General features: G+C 46.6%; 2 protein-coding genes across 4 annotated transcripts in view; one reads left to right on the top strand and one right to left on the bottom strand.

The window, feature by feature from the left end:
• Positions 1-1,787: 1,787 nt before the first annotated feature.
• On the bottom strand, positions 1,788-11,308 carry ankrd49 (ankyrin repeat domain 49). The gene is made up of 3 exons (XM_018748533.2): positions 11,245-11,308; positions 9,890-10,146; positions 1,788-2,985 (listed from the first exon to the last, which is right to left on the bottom strand). The coding sequence occupies exons 2-3, from the start codon at positions 10,106-10,108 to the stop codon at positions 2,530-2,532; spliced, it is 675 nt and encodes a 224-aa protein (XP_018604049.1). The 5' UTR covers positions 10,109-10,146; positions 11,245-11,308; the 3' UTR covers positions 1,788-2,529.
• Positions 11,309-11,409: 101 nt separating this feature from the next.
• mre11a (MRE11 homolog A, double strand break repair nuclease) overlaps positions 11,410-21,129 on the top strand; it is a 38,461-nt gene continuing 28,741 nt past the window's right edge. For 2 of the 3 annotated variants that reach the window (XM_018748884.2, XM_018748885.2), the window contains exons 1-9: positions 11,410-11,472; positions 11,835-11,884; positions 12,345-12,477; positions 12,611-12,771; positions 13,610-13,697; positions 13,953-14,094; positions 17,685-17,799; positions 18,325-18,510; positions 20,664-20,835. In XM_018748884.2, coding sequence (XP_018604400.2) covers positions 11,859-11,884; positions 12,345-12,477; positions 12,611-12,771; positions 13,610-13,697; positions 13,953-14,094; positions 17,685-17,799; positions 18,325-18,510; positions 20,664-20,835 — 1,023 coding nt within the window. In that variant the 5' untranslated portion in view covers positions 11,410-11,472; positions 11,835-11,858. Of the gene's footprint in view, positions 11,473-11,834; positions 11,885-12,344; positions 12,478-12,588; positions 12,772-13,609; positions 13,698-13,952; positions 14,095-17,684; positions 17,800-18,324; positions 18,511-20,663; positions 20,836-21,129 lie in introns of those variants that run through there. The other variant, XM_018748886.2, reaches the window with a different exon arrangement.

Below are 21,129 nucleotides of genomic sequence, written 5' to 3'. Positions count from 1 at the left end.
CGGTGAAGGCCTCGCGCTGTTTACCGACCGCGCTCGGGCCACGCCCCCTGGCTCGCGCCTCTCCAGCACCCTCGCGGCGAACGTGTCGGTGGCCGCGCCGTAACCAAATCCTGCCGTAGCTAAGTAATACGGCCTTGAGGAAGCAGCTCGCGCTTTGATGACCTTTTTCTCAGCCAGGGGCAGCATCCCTGTATGTCGGAGGTACCGAAATCAGGATGGTTCCGCTGCTCTCAGGGTGCTGCTCTTGTCCCCTCACCAGATGTTTGCTTGTAACAGAGAAGCTTCCGGGTGAAGACTGGCAGGGGCCCTTTGGCACGCAGGTTTCATCGCTCTCTTAAGGCGAGCCTCCTGCTCGTGGTGTGTGAAAAGAGACGCAAAGTGAAGCCACGGACGTCTTCCTGGAGACCTGCGCAATTGCGAAGCGGCGCTGGGGTTCGTGGCCGCGGGCCTCTCCGTTTTTTATTCCTGCTAATGGAATGACATAAATGGGCTCATTCATCCCCTTAGTGAAGTGCCTGAGTCACGGATGCTATCGGCCCAAGCGAGACGGGGCCGGCCGAGTGTTTTTCCGGGATCTCGGCGGCGGCGGCGGTGTCACCACCCTGTAGTCTTTTGCTGCTTCTGGTTTCCAGGTGTCTGCATCTGGTGCATCCTCCTGATGGTATGGGTGACATGGTGGCACAGTGCCTGGGTGGTGCGAGATGACATGGGTTCGATTCCTGCTCAGTCTGGAGTTTGCATGTTCTCCCTGGGTCTGTGTGGGTTTACTCTGGGTGCTCTGGTTTCCTCCCACACTCCAAAGACATGCTGTTCAGGTTCACCCATAGTGTGAGTGACAGAGAGAGTGTGTGTTCCACTGATGTATGGATGAGTGACCCAGTATAAGTAGTGTATCTAGCAGTGTAAGTCACTGCGGTGAATAAGGTGTGTGGGCTGATAACACTACAGAGAGCTCGTTGGAAGTCGCTTTGGAGAAAAGCGTCTAATAAATGTTTCTCTTTGCGATCCTGGCTGCTTTTCCTTCAGAATATTCATAACTGCCGTTCCTCTTGGGATCAACCCGACCTATTCAGTTTCTTCTGAGTCACACAGGTCTTTGACAGCAGGGCTGAGGGTGTGTGTGACCTGATAGATACGTGCAACAATGACGCCAACGAGAACGTCTGACATTTCACCTTTATAGCAGTCATTGCCCCGTTTGTATTACACTATAAAAGTAAAATGGGAAAACTGTACTTCTCTGCTTTCTCAAATAACGGTACCAACAGGAAGGACACTGAGCGACAACGGAGACTGTCATCGTAACGCATTTTTTGGAGGCGGCAGGTGGCACAGTGATCCGAGCTGCCTCCCATAATCTGAAGGGCTCCGGTTCAAATCCCCTCTGCCGAAGTACCGTTCACCGAGGTACTTGCCCCCTGAATTAAAATAAAAACCGTTTTTACATCAGTCCTCGGTGTGGTGGAATGAGCTCCATGTGCCCCTCAGAGCTACTGAATCCCTCGCACATTCAAGAAGGGTCTCAAACCCATCTCCTTCAGAGCCACTTCTCTCCTGATCGCCGTCCAGCTCCATAAATGAGTCCAACACTATTTGCTACGATTATCTATTTGTTGCTTGAATGTCGCTTCTATAGGAGCTACTGGAGGGATGTGAACCAGCAACGAGATGGAATCAGACAAACAAGCTGTGTCCACAATCCAGCGTCTGTGTCTAAAAGTGCTTTGTCTGTTCAACGTACTTTACTCCGAGTTGTACGTTAGATTGGCGAGAATTCAATAAATGTGAAAATACACGAGTATTTACTCTTTCAATACCTTTACTCCTGCTGTCAGCTGTCGGTGGATTTATGAAAAACACACACAAAAAAAGTATACAAAGAGTAGGTTTCAGGTTCAATCGCAGGGAAAAAGTAAACACTTTTTGTCCTTGCAGCATAAATAACTGAAAGTCATAAGTGTGTGAGTCATCGGAGCGCATTCTGCCGGAAACACTTAAATTAGTCAAGGTAAGAAAACAGTCAGCAGGCAAAAGCAGCAGTAGAATACGACACATGAATCACGCTTGTGTTGGTGTACCAATCCTCTTGCCATCAACACCCAAATATCATTGATTTTTTCTACAAATATCAGACTAATGGCAGGTTTAGTTTATTTTGTTAATGTTTACGGGTAAAAATGTCACATCGAGCCGGCGTGAGACGCCGTTTCCGGAACACGCGTCTCGAGTCCAGCTGTCAGCTGGCAGACTGGAGCTCGGGTCCCAGCCGCTTGTCGTCTCGACGCACATGCAAACTTTAGGTTCTCGATGCAAAAATGTCGCGCTCTTGTTTATTTTTGTACACGAGGAAAAGTGATTAGACAGCACTTGTCCCCACGGTCTCTCAGAAAAGCCTTTATTTTCTTGCGAATGGTTCGGGAAAATTCACCCACAGACTTTGAAATCGAGGAAATCCTACACTTCTCGGTGTAAACATTACAACGGGTGGGTATTAGTTACACATGTATGTTTACACGCCGTCATCCTCCCCTACGGAAGGATGCTGTTGCACGGTTCCACGATCTCGAACAAGCGGTAGAGGGCACTTGTCCTGCGGGCGATGTCAAACGCCGTCTCGCCGCTGCTGCTCTTAAGCCCGGCCTCTAGGTGCCGATGCGTCAGCAGCAGCTCCAGGGTCTGCCGGGCGTTGCAGTTGCTGGCCGCTAGGTGCAGCGGAGTGAGCAAGCCGTTGGTCTGGGCGTTGACCAGCGCCCCCTGCTGGACGAGGTAGGATGCCACAGCAACGTTGTTCCACCGGCAGGCGCTGTGAAGCGGCGTCCAGCCATCCACGGTGCGGGCGTTGAGGTCGGCTCCGTGGTGCACCAGCGCTCTGCCGATCTCCAGGTGGCCGTTGTACGCCGCCCGGTGGAGAGGCGTGTACCCGTCCTCGTCGCGAGTCCCCGCCAGCGAGCCGTCCGCGCTCAGCAATCTCTGGACCGTCGCCAGCTGCGGTCACACGACAGAGCGCAGGTAAGAAAAAAAGAGCGATCGAGGCGTGGAACGATCGAGATGCAACCGTGACTAAGAGAAATTACCAAGAGTTTGACAATCAAGTCGGTCCAAACTGGACACACACATTCAAAATCAAGTGGATGGACACGGCTAAAAAAAAATTTCTTTCATCCATTATCAACAACCGCTTGTCCAGTGTAGGGCTGCAGTGGTCTGGACCTTATTCTGGAAGTACAGGGTGTGAGGCAGGGTACACCTTGGGGAAGATGCCAGTCCATCATGGCAATCTCACACACGCACACCACCTACAACCAACTATACTTTGCTTGGAAAATACCTATGAAGCACACTGTAGCATCGTAAGGAATAAATTAATTAAAATTTATATTGCTTCATTTAGCAGAAAGCAGTGATTAGCAGAAACTAAAGTGCATCAACAACAAACGAAGAGCTTCAGACACACAGGCTTGACACACAGCTTGTGTGTGTGACACCACTATGTCGCTGGTTCACATCCCACCAGTAGCTCCTATAGAAGTGACTGGAGCTGTCAGGAGAAAAGCGGCTCTTATAGCGATGGTTCCGAGACCATTCTTGAATGTGGGAGGGATTCAGCAGCTCTGAGGGACACAGGGTGTTTGTTTCAAAAACAACATACAGCTGGGTAAATGGATACATTTTAAATTGTTTTAATGAAGTAGAGCAATTAAGCATATGGTTCCAAACCCCCCCCCCCCCCCCCCCCAGGTATAGGCTGTAAGCTATGGTACTTTACTCTGAATTAATACAGTTCAGCAAAAATACCGATCTGTAAAAAGGCAAAAAATAAGCTTCTCGGAATAAAAGCATCAGCTAAACAAGAATGATAATCAAAACAATGATAAAAGATAAAGTTTGGGACTGATTTACTATCGATCATAAAAGGAAGCTCGGCTAGCAAGTAGGACGCGGCTGAGCGTAGCTGTCGGGAAGCGGCCGTTAGCGAGGACGCTAGCAAAAGATGAGTTAACATCTCCTAACCTTTGTGGTCCACACACTCCGGCAGTGCAGTACAAACTGCTGCTTTATCATAACCGAAGGCAGTCAGTTTCAGTAAGTCGACTGAGACGGCGATAAATCCGTTTTCAGAGAAGCTCCGCTGCACATTATTTACCGCGTGGTTTACCACTGACGTGTGGGGCAGCGTGTCCCCTGTCCTCCACTAAAGCGGCTTCATAAATTACAGTCCTCTGTGTGCGTGGGGGGGGGGGGGGGATTTGCCCCATTTCCATGTTTTTTTGCAGATTTCTCAAATTGAATTCAATCTAGTCCTTTTGTCAGTTCTACTAGTCTCTACCAGTTAGAAATTATTTTTTAAATTTAAAATATATTAAAAAAAAAGTCATTTCCCTTCATGACATGATGCGTCTATGAATCTGTTTCGCCAACTCGACTTGTGCTGATTGAACATTATATTCGACACGACTGGTCCAAATGGGACCTCACAGTATACTGTATTCACACAGCTCACCAATTACCCCCTTCATTACTCTGAATAATGTAAAGGGGGGGGTTTACTTTCTTACCCCTATTACTGTACCTCCAAAGAAATGAGAAAAAACTATGCTTGCTTTTGGACCCAAAGGTCATAGGTTCAAATCCCACCTCCAGCTATCAGTACCTTTGAACAAGGTACTGTACTTACCCTAAACTGCTCTGGTAAAATTACCCAGCTGTGTAAATGGGTGAATAATTGTAGGTACATTAATACTATACGTTGCTTTGGAGAAAAGTATCAGCTAAACGAACAAAAGTAAAAAGGATTTGATCAAACTCCTAGCGAAAAAGAGGCAAAAGCAGAGAAAGTGCTTCTTCGCGGCCCTTGAACACGACTGGAAGATTCTTCTAGAAGATGTGGACTTCATCTGATGCTTTTTGTTCCCTGAGAGTAGATTGTGAAACACAGCTTGACTTTCATTTTTAAGAACAGGAACCACACTTGGAGGGGGGGTCAGAGGTGCTGCCGGGATGGTCGGACTGGGTCCCACTGACGTTTAGCAATTTCCCACGTTTTTACACCCCCTTTCTGGGAATTGGATGCGAATGAGGTATTAATCGGTGCTGGATGGGACAGCGGGCCAGGAGAATGAACTGGCAGTGCTAATGGTCCCAGAGCTGGCGCACGCCTGGCGCATCCGACGTGGGGGTGGTCCGTATAAGGAATCGGGTCCGAATCACTTTCTTCTTGCGCCTTTTATCAGTGTCGATTATAATCAAGCCGTACGCCGCACTCAGAGATGCTTCGTCAGCCAAAATAATCACATCATTATGCAAATTATCTGGCACTCATGAGCACAGCAAGGAAATGCTTTGTTAAAAAATTGTGAAGAGCATGAAAAATGTATCGAATCCACATTTGCACGGTAACATATGACACAAGGATCTGCGGCACTGGTGTGACGGGCAGGTGACATGCCAGCGCGGCACCTTCCACGCAGGCTCAGGCGGCGCGTCGTGGAAAAACTTGCTCGGCCGCATTATTAAAGCGCACGGGTCCGGGGACGAGGGCATTCGCAACTCGTGAAGCCTCGATGCAGACCGAGAGTCACCGACGGTTCAGCCGAACAGCTGTACGGTCTCGGTTATCCCATGCAGTCGTCCCCGAGATTCGCCCACGGCGCTGCGAGAACTCCGCTTCACAGGGAATTTCATTTAACGCCCCCACTTTCGCTGACCACATGTATGAGGATGAATTTTCATTTCCTGTGCCACAAGACATTTTCATATTAGTTCATTTAGCAGAAGCTTTTCTCCAGCGCACCATTTATAGATTATTAAATAGTACTTATGTGACACCTTGATCCAAGGTAAATTACAGTGTTCCATACACTGCAGTAAAGTCCATCCTGCATAATATCCGCAGGACCCGGCCTTATCTGACAGATCCTATCAAGTGGTCTGGCGGAGCTCCCGTTCTCCTCTGCCTCTTTCAGCCGGTGTCCCACAGGGCTCAGTATTGGGTCCTCTTCTCGATCTACACTTCCTCCCCCGGCCCGGTCATAGCCTCCCATTGTCACGATCTCTTGATCAAACTGGACAACTCACTCATTTTGCCAACCTCCTCAGCTAAGAGTCTGGGAGTGACGATTGACTCAAGTCTGTCTTTCTCTCGGCACATGGAAGCCACAACCCGGACCTGCAGCTACATCCTGCACGATATCCCCAAGATCTGTCCTTACCTCACAACTGACTCTGCCCAACTACCTGTCCAGGCCATGGTGACAACCTGTCAGGATACTGCAACTCTCTCCTGTGTGGCCTTCCTGCTACTGCCATCAAACCTCTGCAGCCGATACAGAACGCTGCTGCTACAAGAGTTGTGTTTGACTTGCCGAAGCGTTCCCACGTATCTCCTCTACTCGTTTCTCTGCAATGGCTTCCTGTATCTGCCCGAATCAAATTCAAGACCCTGGTTACTGTCTACAGATGCATCAATAGAACTGCTCCCAGATATCTACAAGACTCGATCAACTGCTACACCCCAACCAGACTGCTACGCTCTTCCACATCTGCCCGCTTGGTGGTTCCACACACGAAAGGTAAAGCACGGAGGTTCTCGTTTCTGACTCCGTTCCACTCAGAACTGCGGAAACTCTGTCTACATTCAAGAAGGGTCTGAAAACTCACCTTTTCCAGACCCATTTCACCCAAGATCTCTCCAGCTCATGTACGGTGTAAATGTTCACGCACCATAACTTCATGAGCATCCGCAGATAAGCCTTTATTGCCTACTGCAGCACTGTATGTAATTGTTTGTGTATCTTATTATAAAAAAAATTGGTAGGTGATCAGGATTCATCTGTCCTGCGTTTTACACACCTACTCGAGCGATGAACATCGGTGCATCAAGCGGAAGGTAACAAACTAGGTTTACTCAAGAGTCACATGTCTGCACCCATGTCTCTTTCTCATAATGTAATGTACAAACTGTATTTTTGCTCAGATGTACGTCGCTTTGGAGAAAAGCGTCTGCTAAATGAATAAATGTAAATAAACGTAGAGGCATTTTATTTTCGACAAGCCAGGCAGAAAACTAATTCAAGTGGGCAGGGGTCAAAACGGCCCACAAAGAGCACCTTTGGAAACACACACTTGCTGTGTTTGCAAAGCAGAAGTAGAAACCGGTTCTGACTGAGGATCCTTATCTGGCACATTTGTTGGAGGTGCAGGAGTCATATGGATGTTAACTTTTTACTAAATCAAGACTAATACACGAGCTACGGGCTATTAAATCCGCAAAAGGGAAGGAGTGCAGTGCCCAAAAAACACAGTTAAACAATGATGAGCTGAGAATCCAACACAAAACAGAAGTGGAAATTTTTACTAGTTATTTTTATAATAAACTTGCTACTCGGAGGCCAAAATTAAGATATCTCATTTGCTGAATTATTGGCTCATTCATACACTTCAATCCGCACGAGTATAAAAACGGATGTTTTTCATGTCGAGATTAACACGCGGCGTCGTGCGAACGTCCGCACAATTGGGGCGCGTCTCCTTTAAGAGCGCGTGACGTCACCGTCGAACGTGTCCGCGCTGGAGAAACGAACCCGGGTCCTTCGCCTTGTAATCCGGGGAATTAGAAGCTCGCGCTTGATCCGGCCGGACAGACACGTTTCCACAAATGTGGTTTTAAAGTTTCAGTTTGTGGTCGTGAGCTTCGTAAGAGGAGATGATGATGATGATGCTGTTGTGACGTTACATGATTGATGAGGTCGGAAGAGTGACCAGACCAGACCAGTACAGTAGTAGTAGAGGCGGATCTCGGTCGCTCGGCTCCGTCAGCAGAAGCAGGACCAGAAGCTGCAGGACAGGCAGGCAGGCAGACCAGCAGGACAGGAGTGGACGAGACACGTCGTCCGTCCGGTACGGCGGTCCGATCCAGTGAGATCGATCGATTGATCGATCGCTCGATCGATACACTGTGACTGTTACGTACCGTATCGATCAGCTGATCTGATCACTCCATAAAGATCAATTGTTACGATAGCTGTGAGTGACAGCTCGTGCCGAGCATGATCGAGATGATCGCAGCATCGAGACTACGGTGTGTGTGTGTTGAACTGATCTATGGATGAGTGACCCAGTGTAAACAGTGTATCTAGCAGTGTAAGTCACCGCAGTGAATAAGGTGTGTGGGCTCATAACACTACATAGAGTTCATTGGAAGTCGCTTTGGAGAAAAGCATCTGCTAAATAAATGTAAACCCCTGGGTTCATGTAAGGTGTGAATGTTCATGCACTTTAACTTTAAGATGATCCCCTGATCAGTCCTTTACACAGCTACTCCTGTAATATAAATGTTTCTATATATCTCAAAAAAAAAAAACAATTATTAGCTAGGAATGTGATCAGGACTCACTGATATTGAGAAAGTTTTATACAGCTACTCTTGTGATGAACGCTGGTTCATGGTGGAAAGAAACAAACTAACTGCACTTAATCAAACGTTTGCATCTAAGTCTCTCTTCCTGCTCATGTAATGAACACATTGTATTTCCTATGAGATGTTCGTCGCTTTGGGGAAAAGCGTCTGATAAATTAATGCATGTAAAGTACAGTGATTCACACATCTATACGGCAGAGCAATGTAACACACACACACACACAAACAAAACACTATAATAGGCAATCTAGAAGCACCCGTTGGCCCGAAACACGTCTCTGTACCGCGGGAGAAAACCCACGCTCTTCTCAGAATTCAGCACCTAACAGTTATTAAAGAGCTCAATGAGTGCAGCGAGAGTCGTGCAGCATTATAATTAATAAAGGGAAACAGCCTTGTCGTGTTATAATAACTGACATCACTGAAGTAACTGTACATTTTATTGTGATTTGGTGACTTTTTTTTTTTTTTTTAAAGCATAAATGGATTTCACTTTTGAGGCTCAGGAACAAACAGAAAGGTTTACCAATGAAATTCATGGTAATTAAATCTCTGACTTCTAAGAACTGACCATAGGAAAAGTTTTTTATGGAGAAATTACCTTCATTAGGTAATTAATTCAAGACTACATACGGTACTAGAAACATAGAAGAATGCAGTGGAACTTACTGGAACACAGTGGTTAGAGCTGTATGTAGCCTTGCAATCAAAGGATGTGGGTTTGAATCCCCCCTCCTGCTGTATTATCCTAGAGCAAAGAACTCACCCTGAACTGATACAGAAAAAAAAAAAAAAAGATACCCTGCTGTATAAATGGGTAAATCATTACACGTAGTTTAGTTTAGAAACCTACTGTTTCTCATTTGACTTGTGTGTTAAACACTTTGGTTTAATTACGTGCTTTCGTTTAATTAATAAATGTCATTTCGTTCATTCAAATACTTTGTGTTGATAGTTTCCCGTAATTTAAAGCTGTTTTCAAATCTAGATGTGTTACCAAATAAACCTAACATTTGATGAAAAATAAATGTATTGGGAAAAAAAATATCAGTGGAGTTGATTTAAATCAACAATTGAAAAAAAAATTGTTGATGATTTAACTAGAGTATTTAAATAGGCTTGATTTAAATCAGCTGTCCCTCGTATTTCATCCTGGATGATTTGGATCCACGCCAAATTTGATGGACTGGGGAGGGGGGCAGCAGAATAAATAATACATGAACATAGACTAAGTGTCGTACAACAATTTACTGTATGCAGTCTGTGTACAGTGAGCGTGAGTGAACTCGCAGTATTTCGTGAGCACATTACCCATTTATACAGCTGGGTCATTTTTACCGTATCCATTCACGGTAAGTACCTCGATCACGGGTACTATGGCGGAACATGGGCTTCAAATCCAGCTCGTGCAACCGGAAGGCGACGAGCCCAAGCCCTGCGTACGGCCTGCGAGCAGGGAGTCGCGTCACTCACTCTGTTCCTCTCCGCCGCCCACAGCAGAAGCTCCCCAGGTTTGTCCCTCAGCCTCTGCTCCTGCTCCTGGTACCACTCCTCACCGAGCGCACCCTGCCTTTCCTCATCCTCATCCTCGTCCTCGTCCTCCTCAGGACGCAGGCTCTGCGTCCCCACCGGGATGAGGTGCCGGTGGGTCTCCAGCAGCTCCAGCTGATTGAAGTCCTCGGGGAAGTCCATGGGGGGGTTGGTGCAGGTGCTGCGCTCCTCGCTCACTCCTAGCAACAAAGTAGAATAAACCCCTCACTTCTCACATGAGTTGAAGGTTGTTGGTTTGAGATCCACTTCCTGTTACTCCTTCACTACCCCCGATGAAGCTACTTATCCTGCTGAATGAACCGGTCAAATTCTCAAAGTCACTTCCAATAGAAGCATCCAGCAGGTGCACTTCTGGGGATAATAAATGTACTGGATGCTGACCGCCAGGAGGTGGATTCCGAAGCACAGACGCGATGGCTGGAAGAAGCTAAAGCCTCGTCCAGTAGTTTGCAATGAGCAACACTGAAAATAACATTCATTTTAACTATTATTACATTTTACATTTATTTATTTAGCAGACAGGGGGTGCGGTGGCGGAGTGGGTTGGACCGGGTCCTGCTCTCCGGTAGGTCTGGGGTTCAAGTCCCGCTTGGGGTGCCTTGCAATGGACTGGCGTCCTGTCCTGGGTGTGTCCCCTCCTCCTCCAACTTTACACCCTGTCTTACCAGGTTAGGCTCTGGCTCCCCGCGACCCTGTATGGGACAAGCGGTTCAGAGAACGTGTGTGTGTGTGCGTAGTTAGCAGAGGCCTCCCAATGAACTCTATGTAGTGTTACCAGCCCACACACCTTCACCAAGGCGACTTACACTGATAGATACACTACCTACAGTCAGTGGAACACACATGCTCTCTCTCTGTCACTCACACACTATGGGTGAATCTCAAAAGCATGTCTTTGGAGTGTGGGAGGAAACCAGAGCACCTGGGGGGAAACCCACGCAGACACAGGAGGAACATGCAATACCATTGCTATTGATGATTATTCACAACAACTGAACTGGCAGCACTTTCTCATACTCACGAGGTCTGACCGAAACAACACCGAATAATAAATATAAGCAACGGAAGGAAAAAAAAACAGCGTGAGACAGGAATTTTAAATCAATAAAAATCGTAAATTTTACTAGTGAGGAAACTCTGAGTTCGCTCGGACACGCTGGAGCCCGTCTCCACAGCATTTCCTGCATTTTACCCTTATGAACTGCACAACTGTCACAAACAACACAAGCTGCTCCTATTACTAATAAACGAAGTGCTAGTAGAAACAAAACACTTACTTAGCAGCAACAGCTCCTCCTAAACCTTTCCTTTCCATTCACATACCTGCCCTCTTACCAAGGGCTCATGGGAAATGTAGTCTTTTATGTTTAAAACCCTCCTCTATGCCTCGATATGGAACACAAATAAAACTACAAAACCCATCGACAGGGTCGGGTCTGTGACGTTCGTAACAGCTTCCGGTATTTTCACGTGGGCGCCAAATAGTCAGGATTGACGTGAATAAGGTAAAAAAAGAGTAAATCAGTATTTTGTTAGTGGCGTAAACCGGGATCTCTGTTTCAGGTTAACGGTCCGCGAATGCGTGATAGTTGATATGAGACAGCGGGCAACATTCACTTTGAATGAATTCAGGAAAGAGACGATCTCTGTCCTGACGTGCACGCACGGTGCAGATCAATCGCGTGGTAGAAGAACTTGAGCTGCATTCGATTCCCTCTATTTACCATGTTTACTAGGCTGTATTAGCTTTGCATACACCCCTTGTTCGCCAAGTGCTCATGATGTAACTAGGTCTAGGAGCCCTTGTATACAGTACAAAGTACAGTATAATCAATAATGTGATCAAATAGTTCCCTCTGTTTTCTAGGATTCATCCCGGACAAGTGTCACGATGACGTCATCATCAGGAAACACTTTGTGAGTTAAGAGTAAATTGAGGGAAAAATAGAGTTAACAAAATTATACATATGTATGCAAGTGTGTGATACGTATATATATTATATATATATATATATATTTTTTTTTTTTGTATGTGTATATGTATTTGCACTGGGGGACAGCTGGTAGTGTAGTGGTTATAGGTCCAAAGGTCATAAGTTCGAATCCCACCTCTATCTGTAGTACCCTTGAGCAAGGTACCTACCCTAAATTGCTCCAGTAAAATTACCCAGCTGTATAAATGAGTAACTGTAAGCATGTAATAATCATAACCTTAAAATTGTAAGTTGCTTTGGAGAAAAGTGTCTAAGTGAATAAATGTATACCTGTATCTACCTATACTGTGTGTGTGTATATGTATATATGTATATACACACACACACACACACTCACTCTCACGCTCCTCATATGCGCACTGTGTCTGTCCTGTCTCACACAGAGATGATGAGGACACTCTCAAGATCCTCATCGCCACCGACATCCACCTGGGCTACCTGGAAAAGGATGCCATCAGAGGCAATGACACCTATGTGACATTTGATGAAATCCTCAAACATGCCAAGCAGAATGATGTAAGAGGGAAATAATGAGTATTTCACTGGATGTCTGCTGTTAGGCTGATGAATGGACAAGTGGTGACTTTTGGGTTGGTTTGAGAGGAATGGCTTGTGTGTGGCATTCAGACCCTCTGCTGCGGTGCGACAGGTGGATTTTATCCTGTTGGGGGGCGACCTGTTCCACGACAACAAGCCATCCCGCAAGAGCTTACACAACTGCATTGAGCTGCTCAGGAAGTATTGCATGGGCGACAAACCCATCACCTTTGAGATCCTGAGTGACCAGGCTGTCAACTTCAGTACCAGCAAGTGAGTCACTCCAGTGCAGTTTTGCTGCTGTGCTTCACCACATATAAACTCTGCCATGAGTCACACTTTTTACTCTACATCCAGGTAAAAAAAAAAAAATAATAATAATTTCATTCATGCTGTTAAAGTGTACACACACAGAGGCCACGAGAGTGTACGTCACTTTATTCATTTATTTCTGCTTGTGACTTATTTTTGGTATTTGGGACATTGTTCAGAGCTGATGCCTTGCGCTGGAAGGATCTAGGTTCAAATCCCACCTCCTGCTGTAGTATCCTTAGCATCAGCTAAATTAATAAATAATTTGTACTTATTTGTTTATTTCAATCATTATTTCCTCCAAGGCTACTTACGAAGTTAGGCTAATTACAACTGTTTGCCCAAGGGTGGCTGGTGGTGTAGAGGTTAGTGCTCCTGCCTGTCATCCCAAAGATTGCAGGTTCAAATCCTAGCTTCAGCTGTAGTACCCTTGAGTAAGATACTTACCCTAAATTGCTTCTGTAAAGCTGTATGGTAAGTAAAAACAAATAAAAATTATATGTCACTTTGGAGAAAAACTTCAGATAGAAGAATAAATATGAATTCAAACAGCTGGGTAATTTTTACCGGATCAGTTCAGGGTAAATACCTTGCTCAAGAGACTACGGCAGGAGGTCGGATTTGAATCTTGGCCCTTCGAGCCAGAAGCGCCAGCTCTAACCACTGCGCCTTCATTTGGACCAAGCATTTTCCACGAGGTTCTTTAATCTCTCATGTTAGTGGGCCGTTTAATTTGGTGCAGAAGGGCGAGTGTGTAATATGTATTTTTTTTTTCTTTTTTTTTTTCCTTTTGGTTTAGGTTCCCTTGGGTAAACTATCAGGATGAGAACTTGAACATTTCCATCCCCGTGTTCAGTGTGCACGGTAACCACGACGACCCCACAGGGGTAAGGATGGCTGTTTCACGGTCCTCTAAAAAGACTGAATGTTCAATGTGGTAGCAGGTCTCTAGTGGAAAGTGCACAAGTGCATAAAGTGTTAAATGCGATTGGATACGGCTTGGTCAACGATGCCGGAGGAAACGATACGCCTGGGGAAACTGAGGGGAAGTTTAAAGTGTGAGGAAAATCACTGCAAGCTATGAGATGCACGAGTCCCTTTGGAAAGGAGGAGCCGGAGACGAACGATCCCCTCTCCCCCAGGCGGACGGGCTGTGCGCTCTGGACGTGCTGAGCTGCGCCGGGCTGGTTAACCACTTCGGCCGCAGCCGCTCCGTGGAGAAGGTGGAGGTGAGCCCCGTGTTGCTGCAGAAGGGCAGCACAAGGATCGCAATGTACGGCATCGGTGAGTGTGCCTTCCGCCTGGGACGTTTTGCGCCGAGCCGTTCTCCTCGTGCTGCGCGCTGACAGGTCCCGTTGTGTCGAAAAGACACTTTTCTTCAGCTTGGGTAAAGTTGTGATATTCTCCTTTGCGCTGGGATGGAGCTGGAGTGGATCATGAATGCGAGAGAAGCGGAATACCGACAGTTCTCCATGCCAGGTGGAAAATGAAACTCACCGTCTGTTACTCGTTACTCTTCTAATAGAAACGCTGGTGTTTGGATGGGATGTTCGTTTTCCGGACCGGTGCGGTGTTGTTTGACATTATCAAATTGACAATTTCTGCCGTTGCTACAGAACTGTCCTGGACCGGAGTGCAACAAGAACGTCTGTGTTTCGCGGACGGAGACGTAATCGCTGCGGTCTCGACGTTCTGTGCGGTGAACACACACACACACACACACACACACACTTTCAGAACCGCTTGTCCCATACGGGGTCACGGGGAACCGGAGCCTACCCGGTAACACAGGGCGTAAGGCCGGAGGGGGAGGGGACACACCCAGGACGGGACGCCAGTCTGTCGCAAGGCACCCCAAGCAGGACTCGAACCCCAGACCCATCGGAGAGCAGGACTGCGGTCCAACCCACTGCGCCACTGCACCCCCGTGCGGTGAACACGTTCGGCGTTTTATTCTGGTTTGATTAGCAATAAAGAACAGACGGAGTCTGAATCACTCAACAGGACTTGGGCCAGAAGTGGCTTTGGCTGCCAGGTGGTGTTCCACCAGGGCCTTCAGAAGCCCTTGTGTGTTTTCTGCTCTTCAAACTGGTGTTTTACCATGAGGATCTGTGTGGACACACACTTTTCCATACATTCGCATCGACAAAGTGCCCGGCGCTCGTCCACCTATTGATTCTGAGCTCTTGTAAACTATACGTAACCATCCCGAAGATGGAGTCTGTGCTTCAATGGACCGGGAGGTGGGCATTTCACTAGCACGGAATCAGAAGTTTGTTGCAGTGCAGAGGGAGCCATTAGTGAAAATATTCTCAGGAATGGACATGATCACAAATTGGCAACGGATACGGGTTTCCTTGCTGAAAACTAGCATGTACATGGAGGCACTTTTTGTTGGCACTGTTTGTTGGCATTTTGTATTTTGAATGGTGCACAGCAAGCGGTGTAGTGGTTCGGACCATCACCTCCTCGTCAAAACACGGGTACAGATCTCACGGCCTGCTGTAGTGCTCTTGATCAAGGTACTTGCATTCTTACTCATGGTGGCACGATGAGTAGCGCTGCTGTCTGACAGCTCCTGAGTGGTGCAAGAGGATGTGGGTTCGATCCCCACTCAGACTCTGTGGAGTTTACATGTTGTCTGTGTGGGTTTCCTCTGGGTGCTCTGGTTTCCTCCCACAGTCCAAAGACATGCTGGTCAGGTTCCCTATAATGTGTGAGTGACAGAGAGAGTGAGTGTGTGTTCCACTGATGTATGGATGAGTGACCCAGTGTAAGTAGTGTATCTAGTAGTGTAAATTACCACGGTGAATAAGGTGTGTGGGCCAATAGCACTACGTAGAGTTCATTGGAAGTCGCTTTGGAGAAAAACATCTGATAAATGTATGTTCATGTGGTAAAAATGGCCCTTTTTTTGTGAGCGGGTAACATTGTGCACTAATTACAATCTTCCACCATTGGTCGATTTGAGGGTAACACACACACACATTGTCTGAAACCGCTTGTCTCGAGCGGGTTTGCGGCAAGCCGGAGCCTAACCTGGCAACACAGGGCGCAAGGCTGGAGGGGGAGGGGACGCACCCAGGACGGAACGCCAGTCCGTCGCAAGGCACCCCAAGCGGGACTCGAACCTCCGACCCACCGGAGAGCAGGCCCTGGCCAAACCCGATGTTCCACCGCACCCCTGTGATTCGAAGATAAACGTCAGCTAAAGAAATTGATAAGTAATAACAATAATGCATATCTGTGTGTGGAATTTTGTTTGCTGCATGTGGCTGTGGAACGTGACTTGAACTGCCGAACTCTCCAGCATTAAGGAAGGTGGCACGGTGTGCATCGATAGAGCACCGTCTGCCATGGAGACACACCGGACGAATGCTGGAAAGGCCTTCGTGCACTGCTGATGGCTACACGGTGCGGCCGGACACGTTGCTAGGATACCGTCCACAAAACAGTGTGGATGGACTCTGGGGATAATGAGGTCAAACTCCCCGAAGACACCGCCGGTGCTACGGCACGGACAGCTTCCCCAAATGTAGCAGCTAACGAGAGCTTCCAAGACCGTCCACGCCAGGTGCTATTCTGGGCCGAGACGTGCTCTCAGACGTGCTCTGGGTGCCGGTTGTCGCAGCCACCGGTTTTGCCCTTGGTGAGCAGAGATCCACAGCGGAGGACCCCATTTCACCTTGTCATCGTGCCACTATAGATCGCGGTACCTCCTGAACTCATGACAAGACTGCACATCTACCCGTCGTTTTTATATAGTACAGATGCTCCTCGACTTACGATGGTTCAACTTACGATTTTTTTGACTTTACGATGATGAGCTGGCGATAGACATTCAGTAGAAACCGTACTGCGTATGTTGAATTTTGATTTAGTTTTTTCCCGGGCAAGCTATACGCGACGCGATCCTCTCTCGCGATGCTGGGCGACGGCAGCGATTCGCATCTCCCAGTCTGTCATGCAGAGGTGTGTATTAGGTGTATTAAATGCATTTTCGACTTCCGATGGGTTTCGCGGGATGTAACCTCATCGTAAGTCGGGGACCACCTCCACATTCATCCCCGAGATGCGGCCATTTGTGTTACGCGAACATGGCTTCACGAGGAGTTTGTTTAATATCCCTACTTTGGGTTTCCCGAATATCACGAATTTGGATTTGGCGCCTCCCGACAGCGGTCGTCTTCTCGGTTTTGTTGGGCTCGCGCCGCAACCATTTTCATCGTTTTCATTGATTTTTTTTGTCTTTGCCGCTCTGTTTTTTGCATCGAAGGTCGAGTTAATTCCTAGACACTGAGTATTGTGTGTATGCGTGTTTTACGTGTAGCTAGGAAAGAGGTGAATGAGCGCAGGTGAAAAGTCATAGCGTTGCAGAGTAATCAATGATTAATGAAGGGAAACTGAATCGTTGTGTTATGATAACTGATGTTAACCATTGAAGTCATTTTGTCCATTTTACTGGGAATTGGTGATATTTCAGCATGAATGGCTTCCAATTTTGCGGCTTAGGAAGACATCATTTTTACCGTTGAAACTTATGGTAATTATGTCTTCAAGATGTAAGAATTCACTTTACAAAGGGTTTTTCAGCAAGGAGCAAATTACCTTCATAAAAGGGCTGAGGGCTGTATATATTCTGCACAGGTCATCCTTGTGTTATTTTGACTTAATTAGGCGATTAGGAGGTTGAGCCAGTGAATTGTGGGCAGCTTTGTCCTCTCTTCCTGTTGGAGACTTCCAGGGCATAATGAGGAGCAGCGATGAGCTGGATCCACAGAGAGTCCCAACCATGCTGATAGTCCTGAGCGTGTGAAACGTGACCACAGGTGTCTTGCTGTTGTCATTCCTGTTTTTCGCTGGTGTTTCCACAGGGTCCATACCTGACGAGAGGCTCTACCGGATGTTCTTGAACAACCAGGTGACCATGCTACGGCCGCGGGAGGATGAAAGCAGCTGGTTCAACCTGTTGGTTGTCCACCAAAACAGGTGCGACGCCTCTTTGGGAGCGGCGTCGGCTCGCGGGAAAACAAGTTGGCCGCTGGCGGAATTTGTCAGAAGGAGTTTTGAGTTAATCCCACCGTGATTTCTGGAACGAATTCATGTGCTGTAATCCTCGGAAAAATGATTTCTGCGTGCGGATTTAAAGCCGAGCTTTACCAGACGGGAATACTGTACGTGAATGGCTCTTCATGTGCATGATGAATATTCCAATCTAATATGGACCTGTGGATTCAAGATATGCAGGTCTCATTATTTAGAGCTTCGCGCAAGTTACAAACCAGGCAGTCGTTGACTCAGACGTTCGACCCAGAAGGCATGGATGTGATTTTCAAATGTGTTGTTATGTAATCTGTAGATAATGATTGTAATTCTGAAATAAATTGACTGACCTAAAAGATTAACCACTGGAAATGGTGAAAAGTGAGGGAAAATTATGTGCGGTTATGTTGCGCAAATGCTGATATTTTTTTTTGTGTGTATGTGTGCGTGTGTGTTATTTTCTGTGTTCAGGAGCAAACACGGGGCTACAAACTACATCCCGGAGCAATTTCTGGATGACTTCTTGGACCTGGTCGTGTGGGGCCATGAGCACGAGTGTCGGATCGACCCCGAGCGCAACGAGCAGCGACTCTTCTACATCACGCAGCCTGGAAGCTCGGTGGTAACGTCACTGTCGCCAGGAGAGGCCGTCAAAAAGTGCGTTTCTTTTTCAGGCACCTGATGCCGGTTTTGAAAAAAATTGACAACGGAACTGCGTCACAGTAATATGGAGACGGAATCATATTTATTCTCTTATCTGGTCCTAATTTGTTCCTGAAAATGGAATGAATATCAAAAAATCTGATGATAAAATTACCTATTCCGTTATTTCTGATGAGGAAAAATTCTAATTTGACCCTAAATTCACCCCAAACAATGCTTAATAACGTTAGGAAAAAGTAGCGCAACACTTTCCAATAGGAAGTATTCTAAAATAGATTTTTTTTTTAATTACATCAAAGCTTTTTTGACTCTTCTGCGCAACAAACATAGGCCTCTATATAAAAACTTCCTCACTCTTCTGAGTGTGAGAATTATTTTTTTAAACCTTCATTTGCAATAGCGATGAAATAGAACAGTAATTTTTTTTTAAACTATGTTTAACTTTCTAAAATATAAATGAATGCAGAACTTAAACATTTTTATTTTTAAGGTTCAGTAGGTCTATAGGGTAACAGCAAGGGGACATGGACAGAACCCCAGTGAACATAAGGGTCTAATAATATTTTTAATTTATTAATGATTTCATAAAGTAAACCTGTCATGATCTTGTGCATGGACCGGCTTCAGGAAGACAAACGCTCTATGTATATTTAAATAAATAAATAAGGAAATTAAAATACATTGGTGCAAAATGGAGAACTCAAATACGTGGGTACAGAAGTGAAACGAGAGTGGCGAACTGCAGCTGAGAGAGTAGGTACACTGTTCCCACAATGCAGTGCAGCTCACAGTCTCTCTGACGTGTTCATTTTTGAAGTTAATTTTTATAGTGTGAGAATGTTAAACAAGTCAACCACATATTTGCTGAGGTCACCCTGGTCGGTAGAGGAGCGCGGTGGCGTGGCAGGCTTGGCCTCTTCCTGCTCTCTGGTGGGTCTGGGGTTCGAATCCCGCTTGGGGTGCCTTGCGTCGGACTGGAATCCCATCCTGGGTCTGTCCCCTCCCCCTCCACCCTTACGCCCTGTGTTGCTGGGTTAGGCTCTGGTTTGCTGCGACCTTGCTTGGGACAAGTGGTGTGGGTGTGTGGGGTGGCAGAGTGAGTAGCGCTGCTGTCTCACAGAATATGGGTGGTGCGAGAGAACGTAGGTTTGATAACTGCTCAGTCTGTGTGGAGTTTGCATGTTTTCCCCATGTCTGTGTGGGTTTCCTCCCACCCTTCAAAGACATGCTGTTCAGGTTCCCCCATAGTGTGTGAATGACACAGAGAGAGTGTGTTCTTCTGATGTATGGATGAGTGACCCAGTGTAAGTAGAGTATCTAGCAGTGTAAGTCACCGCGGTGAATAAGGTGTGTGGGCTGATAACACTGCATAGAGTTCATTGGAAGTCGCTTTGGAGAAGAGTGTTAAATAAATGTAAAAATAGCAATGTGTGAGCCTGGTTAGTGTGAACCATAGCAATAAGACATGTTTTCTTGCTAAGTGTGTAAGGGTAGTCAGTATACTTTCAATAACTTCAAAAATGAAATTGACAGTTTTTTCATTCAATGCATAATGTAGTGACACCTGTGTTCTTTTTCTGGTCGTGATCCAAAACCACCTCTAAGAGGAAATGAGAAAATCTCTTCCCTTTAGTGTTTTTCACAGCTGTTTGCTATTTGGCTTCTTGTTCAGCTTCACATCTCACAGGCTTAATGCCTTCAGCTGAACATACTGGAATGTGAATGTAGGAAGCCGTTCAGATCGATGGATTATTGAGGTTGTGACATGGTGGGATCTTGGCTTTCTAACTGGACTGTTAGGGCCCCCGCTAGAGTGATGGAGAATGTGTGACATTGAGCTGCTCGAGCGCCTTGTACCACTTACCACAGTGATCTGGTTTTGAGAGACAAGCTTCTTTTTCTTTTAATAGACACAAATGAATCAGAGTTATTAACCACAGTATTGCTCATGATTGAGTATTGTTTTACTTCTGGTAAAAAGTGGATACTGGCTGTCGTTCAAAGCTGTAAAAATTAAACAACACGGCCCTGAAAGATGAACCGCCGAGTAGAGTCCTGTTCGTGACCGAACCCTCATTACCACAGTTTTACAGTACAGAGCGTCTGCTGTTGCTGGAGTGGCCTTGCCTGTGCCCTTTCCCTGGCAGACACATCGGCCTGTTGCGGGTGAAGGGCCGCAAGATGAACCTGGAGAAGATTCCCCTGCAGACTGTGCGGCAGTTCTTCATCCAGGACGTGGTGCTGCGCGACCACTTGAACCTCTTCAACCCCGACCACCCGAAGGTCACGCAGAAGATTGAGGCCTTCTGCCAAGAGAAGGTGTGCCCAGGGAGTGGTGCGGTACACATCGAGCCTTAATGAATGTTTACACACAGTTCTAGTGAAGCTCACACAGGAGCTACCTGCGAATAACGTTAACCGTATGCTGCTGAGATGCCCTGAGTGCAGGCCGATTCAACATCGGCAACACAGAGCTTCGGTAATTTCTATAAATAATGTGAGTGAAGTGCAGGAGCTGCCCAGAGAAACTGACTCAAGGTGGGTTTGCGTGTTTTCTTACAAAACAGAATGCAAATGAGTTGTCCAGTGGCGTTACTTCCAGGATTTATAGCC

Source organism: Scleropages formosus, chromosome 10 (assembly GCF_900964775.1).
Source record: "Scleropages formosus chromosome 10, fSclFor1.1, whole genome shotgun sequence".
Taxonomy (NCBI): domain Eukaryota; kingdom Metazoa; phylum Chordata; class Actinopteri; order Osteoglossiformes; family Osteoglossidae; genus Scleropages; species Scleropages formosus.
The sequence above is the reverse complement of the archived record's forward strand: the minus strand, read 5'-3'. Positions and strand labels throughout refer to the sequence as shown.

Coding starts and splice junctions, on each gene's coding strand:
- ankrd49 (XM_018748533.2), bottom strand. CDS start 10,108: ATGGACTTCCCCGAGGACTTCAATCAGCTGGAGCTGCTGGAGACCCAC. Junction 2,986..9,889: donor GGGCGGCGGAGAGGAACAGA/GTGAGTGACGCG, acceptor GTGTGACCGCAG/CTGGCGACGGTCCAGAGATT.